This window comes from Aptenodytes patagonicus, chromosome 2, assembly GCF_965638725.1.
Source record: "Aptenodytes patagonicus chromosome 2, bAptPat1.pri.cur, whole genome shotgun sequence".
Classification (NCBI taxonomy): Eukaryota; Metazoa; Chordata; class Aves; order Sphenisciformes; family Spheniscidae; genus Aptenodytes; species Aptenodytes patagonicus.
Window position 1 is genome coordinate 92,495,259 of NC_134950.1, and position 12,356 is coordinate 92,507,614.

The window sequence follows — 12,356 nt, forward strand, 5'->3', positions numbered from 1 at the left end:
TAGTGTCCAATGCCATGAGCACTAAGCTTTATGTGCTTAATTAAGTCCGATATAAACAAGCCCTATTTAAGCCACAAATGACAACAGTAATCAGTTTCTGAATGAAAGATGGAAGGAAAAGCATCTTACTGAGGATCTCCAGCATAACTGAGTTGAGCAGGTCGTATCCCGAAGTGGACAATAATGGGGAAAGTAATTACATCAGGATTGAACTGTTCCCGGTCCAGTTGATCGATACGAACTGAGCTGGGTTTCTAGGAGAAAAAACAAAATATACCTAATTGACAACAGCTCCATGGAAAATTTATTGCCTCTAGCCCACACTATCCAGGAACCACCAAGCAGCAATATTCCAAGCTTATTAAAATACACATAAAACTAATCATTAATATTATAATAAATATTTGTCAATGGCAATGACCATGACTGAAACAAAGTTAATTGACTTAGCTTTCCCAGCAAAAAAAGGAAGTCTTTTTATTTTCATTTTACAAGTCAGAAAATTTACAGTTTGATTATTTCTGAGAACTTAAAGCAACTTTCTTTGGTCAAACACTGGAAATAAAATCAGGATTAGCATTCTGGCATCCAAACTCCCACATGCCTGAGTAGTTCGCTAAGATCAGGTTACCTCTCTAATTTTAGTTCTGTTCCTGATTTCCCAAAGCAAGTGAAGCCATTATTCAATCCATTCAATCACACTGACTAAACAGCATTAAAAAATCTGTCATGCTACTCTTAGAAAAAGGCTCCTAGGCTGATGTGTATAATGAGGAATACAGTCTTGTATAGTGAGGAGACTTTTGTCCTTTTTACAGTTCAAAACAGAAGTTCTTTTTATAATTAAAAAGGACAGTGTGGAAGGAGGCAACTTTCGCTTCACCTCTAAAAATGCTGAAAATGAGTAATTGCACATCACTGTAGAAGACATGCTGCTTACAGAGCTCTCGATCACTTATCTAACATATTTAAAAACTCAGTTGAAGGTGCACAGTTTGTCTCCAAGTAAACATTTTCTCCATTACCTGGCAAACTGCTTTGTTATGTGCCGGCTTACTCCCCACTTTGCGATCAGATGGAAGAGGCCAGTATTTTCTGCTTGTCTAAGGTTTCAGAAAAAGGGCATTACTTCTAGTTACCTGCATCTCAAAACTTCTAATTTAGCATTGTGAATTTCTCAAAGATGAGTTTCAGAGTTACAGAAACAGCTCCCACCATTCTCTTCACAAAACAATAAAAACTGTGTCAAGAACAAAGCTTTCACCCTTCAAACCACCTTGGTAGAACTGTTCGAAGCAATCATTTTCTGCATGGATAAGCAAAGCCAATTCTAGAAATAAAGGTAAGCCTCATCAGGTGGCCACATTTCCAATCTATTCTAGAAATACAAAAACTTACTTAAAACTTTGACATTCAGATAGAGAAACATTTTCCAAATGCTTATCAGCTTCCCTTTAGACATGATGACTGAACATAAAGTTACATCTCCCCAGCCAAAAAAAGAGGGGGGGAGGAGGGCGCGAAAAAAGAGAAAAGGTTTTCCCCACAGCATTTCCAAGAAAAAGGGATTAGGACAACAAAATCTAATGAAAAACATGGGGAGGATTTGTAGCAGACAGAATGTTCTTCTCTAAACCAGAGCTTAAAGTCTTGAAATTTAAGTTAATCTGTTTTTGTGGGGTTTGCACAATGCCAATTTGAAAAGTTTTTACCTTCACAAAAGTTGTTCGTTGGTTCTCCCTTCTCTTAACATTAAAAATCAGGAACTTCTCCTATCCCCACCCCCCTCAAAAAAGCAACCTTGCTACCCAACAACTCCTCTGAGAACCAAGGCGGCAAAATATGATTAACAGAATACGAAACAATAATTATACTCAATACACTAATTATAATCAATGTATTTTAAAAAAATTACAAACAATATTTTCCTATTCAAATGTTCCACATTTTAGACACTTAAATAGAAGTAATCTGATCCTCAAAAGTCTGAAAGGGAGAAGAGCTTTCAATACGCCTATAGCAGAGTCTGTGTGAAACACGTGGCCTCGGGATCACTCAAAACCAGACTCTTTATTTATATGCCACTGCCTTTGAGTTTTGTCACTCAGTTACACAGCTGTTCACAGATGCCTGGTAACAACCAGGACAAAAGAACTCCTTGTTTAAGACCTAATCACAATTGTTCCTCCACTGACGGTTATGAGAGGAGAGTAGCTAGGCTATGTTTTTTTCCTTCAGCACGGTGAACACCAGCTTCCTCTCCGGTGCTGTTTCTGAAGGTTAAATGAACAAACAGCACCATACAGAAATATACAGCATAAACTGCACACCAGCAGACAGGACGCAAGCAAATTAGATGTTATTCTTCCAGATTTTTATCCCTGTGTTATTTTAAAAGTGCTGTGAGAGACCATCTAATAAACACAGCCTCACTTTTAAAATCTCATCAAAAACAAAGAAATTCTAACAGAACAGAGGCCCATTATCTTTGTTTCCTATTCCAAACGTCATCAATCAAGGCTTTGCTGATATTAGGCTTGCCAATGTGACACCCATCTACAAGAAGGGCCGGAAGGAGGATCCGGGGAACTACAGGCCTGTCAGCCTGACCTCGGTGCCGGGGAAAATTATGGAGCGGTTCATCTTGAGGGCGCTCACAAGGCATGTGGTGCGGGACAACCAGGGGATCAGGCCCAGCCCGCATGGGTTCATGAGAGGCAGGTCCTGCTTGACCAACCCGATCTCCTTCTATGACCAGGTGACCCGCCTAGTGGACGAGGGAAAGGCTGTGGATGTGGTCTACCTGGACTTCAGTAAGGCCTTTGACACTGTCTCCCACAGCATTCTCCTAGAGAAGCTGGCGGCTCACGGCTTAGACAGGTGTACTCTGCGCTGGGTCAAAAACTGGCTGCACAGCCGGGCCCAGACAGTTGTGGTGAATGGAGTTACATCCAGTTGGCGGCCGGTCACAAGCGGTGTTCCCCAGGGCTCAGTTTTGGGGCCGGTCTTGTTCAATATCTTTATCAATGATCTGGATGAGGGGATTGAGCGCACCCTCAGTAAGTTTGCAGACGACACCAAGTTGGGCGGGAGTGTTGATCTGCTCGAGGGTAGGAAGGCTCTGCAGAGGGACCTGGACAGGCTGGATTGATGGGCCAAGGCCAATTGAATGAGGTTCAACAAGGCCAAGTGCCGGGTCCTGCACTTCGGCCACAACAACCCCACGCAGCGCTACAGGCTTGGGGAAGAGTGGCTGGAAAGCTGCCTGTCGGAAAAGGACTTGGGGGTGCTGGTCGACAGCCGGCTGAACATGAGCCGGCAGTGTGCCCAGGTGGCCAAGAAGGCCAATGGCATCCTGGCCTGTATCAGAACTAGTGTGGCCAGCAGGAGTAGGGAAGTGATTGTGCCCCTGTACTCGGCACTGGTGAGGCCGCACCTCCAATACTGTGTTCAGTTTTGGGCCCCTCACTGCAAGAAGGACGTTGAGGTGCTGGAGCGTGTCCAGAGAAGGGCAACGAGGCTGGTGAGGGGTCTGGAGAACAAGTCTTATGAGGAGCGGCTGAGGGAACTGGGGTTGTTTAGCCTGGAGAAAAGGAGGCTGAGGGGAGACCTCATCGCTCTCTACAACTCCCTGAGAGGAGGTTGTAGCGAGGTGGGTGTCGGTCTCTTCTGCCAAGTAACAAGCGATAGGACGAGAGGAAATGGCCTCAAGTTGCGCCAGGGGAGGTTTAGATTGGACGTGAGGAAAAATGTCTTTACTGAAAGAGTGGTGAAACATTGGAAGAGGCTGCCCAGGGAAGTGGTTGAGTCCCCATCCCTGGAGGTATTTAAAAGACGAGTGGATGAGGTGCTTAGGGACATGGTTTAGTGGGCATGGTGGTGTTGGGTCGATGGTTGGACTCGGTCTTAGAGGCCTTTTCCAACCTTAATGATTCTATGATTAGAAGACATGAGACTGCATGCAGATGTAGTACAAAAGTATGTTAAAATACATATATATTTGTACTAGTGAGAAAAGCAGCAATATTTTAGAAAAAAAGAGTGAAGTATTGAAAAGGATTAAAATTTGCAAACCTTTATATCTATTCTAACACGAAGTGTCACTGGACTAATGAAACACCATGAATAAATTAAATGGTTTTAAATAATGCTAAACTACTGTTAGTTGTTTAAGTAAATGGGATTTATATGTCTATCAAAATTTTTTCCCTTCTCCATCATGCATATATACACCTCACTTAAAAATAAAATACATATAAAAAAACCTAGATCTGATCACAAGAGGAATTATTATTTCTGAAGTGATGTTATGGAGGAAAGCAGAAAAATAAAATTTATTGTTTTTACTTTGTTGTGTCAAGTGGATAAAATTGAATTGAAGAGCTGTCATTTTCCAAAACAGTTTCACATTTTCTCTATAACAGAACTGTTTTATCTTCTAATGTTGTAAAATGCATAGAAAATACTTTCATATTCTATTTTTCACTTACTTTCATACTCAATAGAATATGCTGCAATGAACAGAAAAAATCCACAAACTAAGAAAGTCACTGCAATCTTCTTGAGAGAAAAAACGTTCTGATAGCATTATAACATGACAATGTTTCAAAGTACTGCAGATTTCTTTTATGCTTACATATTTTGATGTCCACACACATCTTTAAAAACATTGTCTTGTAGAATGCAAAGTTTGTCAGTAAAAATCACACAATCTAAAAATTAACACTACCACTCACAAACCGCACTGCCTTATGCATACAGACATTTACAGTTCAGTGACACAACGAAGGAGCATATATGTGTTCCTTCATGCTAAACAAAAAAGCAAGTTTTCAGCTAGCTGAAATCAGCATATCTTCAGCAAAACCACTGAAGCTATGTCAGCGTATACCATTCAGATGCTGACGACTTGTGCACTAGCATGCACCTTGTATCACAGAAACCACAGGCAACATTAAGTTAAACAGTTAAGGCTGTTTAACAATTTCTATTATGAGATTCTGGTTTAGCACTCAGTTTTAACCAGCTCAGGTAGAATTTTCCATAGTGAGAGTTCATGTGTATTCTGCATTTCACATTCCCACAGATGATCATCTTTTCCTTTTGGTCTAGAGAGTTTTTGCCAGAATGAAAACACTCAGAATGAAATCAAGGGAAAAATAAATTATCCTGCCCAAGTTATGATTAGCTTATAAAGTAGTTTACTAAACGTAATGCTGCCATACTTAAAAATATGAACTTGAAAAATGTATTTAGGAAGTCACCTTGGCTGCAGTTTGGGGACAGGTTTTTCAGTTAGCAAACTAAATTTTCCCTTAGGCATGATACCAAGTCACACTTTTTCTGGAGAAGCTACGAAGTTGAGCTATGAGCAAAGGAGGAAAATGAAGTCAGAGAAAGAAAGGTATTACAACTGAGAAAGCTGCATGGCAGTCTAAAATGTTAGGTCCAAAACATGCCTCTACTACTGAGATATCACTTTGCAATACTGATCGAACCACGCAAACAGAACCCTGCAGCTTTTAGTGGACATCATCTATTCTTGTGACCCACAATTCTTAAGTGTGAAAGTCAAAAATGGGCTACATTCACATAAACGCTGGAGTTGAAAGGGGCTGTGTTCAGAGAACATATGCTTTAAAATACTAATTGTTCCAAAAATAATAAGGCCATAGGGGTTTCAAGCTTCGCACTGAAAATTAATGGATGCATTCATTAATGTACACAAAATTCCTCAGTGAGAGCAACATAGAAACAACGTGGAAAAAACCACATAGGCAGAAAACACCTTTTCCATATTCAGGGCAGAATCTGGATAGAGCCCTTTAAATAGAGCTAGCGGGTCAAAAGAGGAAGATGAAAGAAAATAGCAAATAGTTACTAATTCTCTGGTCCTGTGTCACGGAAAAGAGAATGAGATCATGCACATAAAGACTGAGAAAGTAAGAAAGCAGAGGAGCAAACTACAGTTTCACGTACATAAAATATAGCCATTCCTTTTAACGTGCACATTGAAGCAGTGCTCATCTGGAAATCTGCCCTTCAGTAGAGCAGCAGAGGGTGCAATTCTTCCCGGGTTGGAACAAGTCAATGAACTGTTCCTATAGCAATCTGCAACTGTCACTGGTCATCTTTTCCCTTTCTAATTCAGCCTGTAGCAGACTCTCTGAAACAAGACATGTATGTGTCATTGGGTTGCTCATAAATCAGAATTATTTGCTCTACCATGCCAGGGCTGGTAACGATCATCCCTTTACATTCTTCTGCATATTTCTGCCATTCCAGTTCTTCCCACTGAAGCATGTTAGCAATCTCTTCTTCAGGCACCAGAGCTTTATTGCATCGTAACAAGTAGAGAAGAATCTGATGCATTGAGAGTACTTCTTTTCCTCCATCTTGAAAACATAAATAAATAAATAAAACACATTTCAGATATTCACTCCTAAAGCACGAGCAAAGGAGAAAATATGCAGAACACAAAATATTCGGATGAGCAAAATAAAATGCAAAATGCTTAAGCAACTTGACAAATATGAAGGCAAATGTTTTATTGATGAATACTGCACATGCATAAACACTTTGCTAAACTGGAAGCAATAATGGCAATGGCAGCAAGAGTAACAGTTTCATCATACTGTAAAGCTGAAGTTTCTAACTTGCCTGAAAAAACTTTAAAATGAGTAGGCAGAACAATCAGTTACATTGTCCAGTTATATCTTCCTTTTCACACTTTTATCGTTCTTTTTACAACAGTAGTTAAAAAGCCTTTAGGCATTTGTGCAGCCTTTTTAAAGAACACTCAATTTTACGGGATACTTCTGGAATTATGTAGCAAGTTATCCTTGCATTTTAAACTTATCTGTAGTGCTTACATGCTGTACCTGCAGTAACGAAGACTAAAGAGCCTCATGCTGTCTTCTGTCACTAAATGAATCAAGGGCACATGAAAACTGCTAAATACTTCCGAGACCCCAGGAAACATGCGCAGCAAAGGCTGCTTTTAACAAAGGAAGACAGTATAATAAACATCTGACTGGCTCCAGGTAGCCAGTTACAGATGTGAAGATGCAAACAGGAAAGATGAGTGAGTGACGGTCCTGACAGACCACCACTCAGAAGACACTGACTATTCAAATTCAGTATGTCCGCTCGTATGAGTAAAAAGATTGACATGTTACTAGAGTGCTTTAATTTTGACATGCATCCCTCTGACCCCCTCCTTCAACAGCAGGCTGTTAACTTGTAGGTATGGAGGCATCTTCAAGTTTCATCCGCACAGAGCACAAACGTTGATTTCCCTTCCTCAGGGAGCAGGAGCAATCTGGTCCTGCCACTGAGTGCATTCTCTCTATCACTACACACACAAAAAAAAAAAAAAAAAGGAATGGAGAAAAAACAGAAGTAAAGGCTTAGAGCAATATGGGGGATAAGGAATGTGATCCCAGGCACACAGGAAAAACCTTGCAGAACTGCTGCATAACAGCAGTGTTGTGTAAGATGATGTCTTCTACAAAACACGCGAGGGAACAAGTGCTTCTCTTACTTCAGCTGGGATTACAGCACTATGGTACAGAAAAGATGAAAGGGAATGATATAACTTGGCCTCTTAGAACAATTAACCTCATTCAAACTCCAAGAGGGAAACTTAAATGGGGAAAATACTCCCCAAAACCTCACTGGAAACAGAAAATCCTTCTAAATAGCTACAGGGGCAGATTTTTAAACGTGCAAAGTTTTCCTTCAAATTAAAGGGGGACTAAGTTTACAAGTCTTTTGTCTTTGTCAACAACAAGATTATACTGTTACATAAGAGGTAGCCCATGTCCAACAGTCGCTAAAAAAGAAGTGTAGCCTTACTCACCAAAGACTGTGTACCGGAAGGGTATAGGTTGCTATAGATAGCTGTGCTAAACAGTAGTTAGAGACCTGACCTTTCCTGGGTCAGAACATGCAGTACTTGGGACCTCAAATGTTTTTTTTCTGGTCTTTTACTCTCTTAATGTATTTAACATCATAAAAATCTATGACAATGAATACAATACAGCCACTATTCCACATGCTATGCATCTCTGGCACTCAGTAAACCCGGTATGATTAGCTCAAAGTTTAGAGCTACCCCAAGGCCTGTCTCTAAGTAATCCACACAGAAAACCTGACATCCCAAACCTCACATTTTTAGACCATGTTAGAAAAATAAGAAAGAAAGAAAAGTAGAGGGGACGGGAAATCAGCAATTCATTTCTATCTTTAAAAAGACAGTTGATGGATGTGTGGAGATCTGTTACACCGATATATCTTCTTTGATTAGACATAGACAAATAACATTCTGAAACATACCTGAAGGAAATAGATTCCCACTCTCTGGAAATTAAAAATCTCCAAGGATATCTCAAAAAATAATCAATACAAAATTCAAACTTGATTAAAAAAAAAATCTGTCACGAAGATGCTAAAAGGCAACTATATATGCAGAAATATCAGGAAAAAGACATTTCTATAAAGAGTTAGAAGGCTGGGAACCTTAAAGAGGAAGCACACAGGAATACATGTTATAGAGACTTATCTCTCCCTAACAGTAAACAATCCAACAGCGCAGAAAGAGTGGACTTCTAAACTAAAATAAAATATATCAGAATATAAAACCCACAAACTAACAGGAAAACACCCTCAAGCTACACAAACCAGGCAGGTCAAACTTGTTCTCATTTTGTGATGAGGTCAAGTTAATCAGCCACATGTGGCTTGATGGCTTATTTTGTAAATTGCTTTAGCAGAACCAAATCAATGCTTGCTAGCAAGCCTCAGAGCTCTGCTTCTGATTGAACACTGTTGCGTATCCAGGAAGGAACAACAATTAGAAATACAGTCATCTAACCATCAGTACTCTCCACAGTAACGAGCCAAACCTCATTTAGCTACAGCTATAATTAATATACCAACTAAGTTTCAAAGCCCAGAGCAGAGAGCACCTCCAGGCCACAGCCCTCTTGATGAAGATTGTTCCATGTCTCATCTGCACTCTCAGTCCAGCAGCTGAAACGCATCCTCCTGTCCACACAACCCTTCTGGAGCAATCACTGGCAGGATCTCAGCAGGACACATTTTCAATGGACCTATGACATTTATATCAACTGAAAGTCTGTCCTAGTATCTTAGGACGTGTTAAATGCCTGTGTATGCTGTTCGCTCAAAACGAGCATAACGCTCCACACTGAAGCTTGTCCTTGGCTGGCAGGCTAGGGTTGAACTGCATTGGAATGGTGTTTTTCTGTCTTTCACCATTTGGTGCAAGGTCTAAGCTTGCATTAAGATGAAGAAAGAAACAATCAGAACATGTGCTTAGAAGCGCCAATCATGCTGACCCTCAAAACTGCACATCAAGAATTTTAATATAATCACACGGTATCCTGAAGAGCAGAAGGGACATTAAATTCAGTTTCACATGTGAGATTAGGTAATAGCACTCCTTAAATGCCACAGCTCCATCACAGGGCAGGACAAGGATGACCCAGCACTGCCTAAACTCACCATGACAGAGACAAAAGCTGGAAACAAGACTTGGCCTGCCCATCTGAATCCCAATTCTGAGTAAACCATCCACACTGCCAGCAAGCACTGCCAGCTTCAGATGGAAGCACCAGACCTCTACACTGACTGAACCATTTAACTTGCAATAAGTTTTTTTGTGGGTTGTTTGTTTTTGGTTGTTTTTTTTTTTTTTTTGGGGGGGGGGTGTTTTTTGGGGGGTTTGTTGGGGCTTTTTTTTGTTTTTTAAGATCTGATTTCCATAAAGCTACATAATACAAACATTACCTGGAAGAAATCTCACAAATCGTGGCATGAAGTGAAATCTGGGGCAGCAAATAGAATCATTTTCAAGTGAAGGACCTTAAATATGAAAAAAATATGGAAAATTTATGAACAGCAACATATTTGCAAAAGAAGAAAAAAAGAAGGCAACCCTGCCATAAACGAAATCAATGAACGGTGATTACATTTGATAGGACCTAAGTTTCAATCAGAAAAGTAACAAAATGCACAGCAGAAAGGAACAGAGTAACAACTTCTAGTGAAAGCTTTCACATGGACAATTTCAAAGAAAGCTACAATAACTTAAAAATAAAAAGAATCTAATAAAAACATTAGTTTTATGTAAAACAGTGATACAATAAAAAATGGTTTTATATAATTAATTCAATTAAGCCTTATAGACACAAGCACTAGTTTATTAGTCCTTCCCAATTAGTGGGGTGGTTTTTTGGTTACAATAACAAAGGTAACAAGGAAATTTCCATGATGCTATTTTGTGGTTTTTTTGTTTCCTATTTTATCATCCAAAGCTTTGCATGAAAATAAAAACAAAACCAGTAAGTACCTGGTGTTAAAAAAGAAAGAACAATCAGAACCAGTGATAGGAAAGACAACACTGATATTAGAATACATTTAATATTAAACCAAAGGCGGCTACACAAAATGTATTAAACAGAGGAGCATACAAGTTTCACTGTAATAAGTGCAGAGTGCATCTCCATAGACAAAGTCAAGACAACAAAACACACTACAGATTCTGAAATGAAATTCCTTTGATATTCTCCGTTTTCTTTTAGACCAAGGGAAGGATCATCCCTGAAATTCTCCTTCATCGCACTCTCCACAGAAACATATATTTTCATTTTGTCAAGTCAAAAACATTCAGCTATAATGACATGTTATCCCTCTACGGCTGTCTGTATGACACTGCTTTATAAGTTGACCGTAGAGAAATACTGTATGCGTAACTTGTTTGTTAGCTTGTAAAAACAGAGTATAGTTTACCTAACACCTTGGCTTTCAAAATACCATGCACACGATACTGTGCAATATTAAACATACAATAGTATTTACTGTTTGATTAAAAAGAATTGTTTTGGATTTAGGAAGAAATTTAGTTTATCTGCAAGAATACAGTGCCAAGTTTTTGCACTTTAATTGCTACAGTTCACACTAATGAACTCTAATATATTTCATATTCTTGAAGAACAAAGTGGAAGTTTGTCCTTCTCACATAAACCAGCATTTGACTCTGTTCTTTTGAGGCCCCTCCCCACTTTTTTCTTTTTAAACCAAAGAACATAACAAAATAGAGTCCTATTTACAAAAGCTGCAACTAATTGGGGTTTTGTATGTTGTTTTTTTTTCTCTAAATAAAAGTTACCTTTAAGATTCCAGTCATAGAGCTCCAAAATATCTTTGAATAGATATGAAGAGAACAGCTCAAGACCTCTCACACAAAAATTCTGGGGAAAGAAAAAAATAAACCAGAATTATAATTATATAGTACTATAATACAAATAATGCCACTCAGGTATATTTAAATAAAACAATGAAAAAACCAGTGTCTTCATATTTGCCAACTGCTAGACACTGGCTTTGGAAACAGTATTGATATATCTCTAATCACCTACTGTAACATAACACAGTGATCTCTTCAGAAAGCATTGCCAAGAAAGCATTGTAATGAAGACTCTTTAGTCAATGTCCAAATCAACACTATAGGCAGAAATTACGAATCTGTGATAATTCGCCATGCACTAAAACCTTTTCACCTGAGTAAGCTAAGCAGATGACATTTCTGAGAAGGATCTTTTTCATAATTCACTTTTTCCTACATGTTCGTATTAAAAGTTTATAAATCACCATCTGTGATATCATGATCACTTCCATAGCAACGTATCAGTACAACGCAAATTGAGGATTTTGACCTCAAGAGCCAACAGGAAAGGAGAGGAAGAAAAAAAAAAAAAGAAAAAGAATGAGATTCTTCTCATCAAGTGGGGAAGCAGCTCCTCCAAAGCAAAGAGCTTTCATTCAGAAATGAAGGAACTTAAAAAGCCTTCCCTGACAAACAAAATCAGGCCAGGTTGATATAAATTGTACGTGTATGATAACAGCTATAAATTCCAAACCCAACAAGACAAACTCTTCTGCAAGAATGCATTAGTAAAGACAGTCTGCAAATAGCGCTGTAGCCAATTGACCAGGAGTCCAAAAAAATGTCAAATTCCCTATTTTGCTTGGTAGCCATTTGTTGTTTTAGAACAGGATTTGGAGACAACACAGCACATTCAGTAACAAGAAATGAATTGCTTTGATCACATTAATCTTGCTGAAGAATTTCAGGGCTCTTGCATATATTTAGATGCTGTTGAGCAACAAAAAGAGAGATAACTAGGAAGAAAAATGTAAATATATGTGACTAAATTAAACACTGATCCTATCTTTGTAGTTAATATGCAGGGGTGTTTCTGTACTTCCACATGCTGTTCCACTGTAGCAATTTACTTCACAAACTGGCTTCACCAGGGATTAATTTGTAA

At 39.0% G+C, this 12,356-nt stretch overlaps 1 protein-coding gene across 2 annotated transcripts in view; it reads right to left on the minus strand.

The window, feature by feature from the left end:
- DROSHA (drosha ribonuclease III) overlaps positions 1-12,356 on the minus strand; it is a 75,045-nt gene that overhangs the window by 41,868 nt on the left and 20,821 nt on the right. For both annotated transcript variants that reach the window (XM_076330396.1, XM_076330395.1), the window contains 4 exons: positions 11,195-11,276; positions 9,814-9,888; positions 6,226-6,395; positions 130-254 (listed from right to left, as the gene is read on the minus strand). In XM_076330396.1, coding sequence (XP_076186511.1) covers positions 130-254; positions 6,226-6,395; positions 9,814-9,888; positions 11,195-11,276 — 452 coding nt within the window. The remainder of the gene's footprint in view (positions 1-129; positions 255-6,225; positions 6,396-9,813; positions 9,889-11,194; positions 11,277-12,356) is intronic.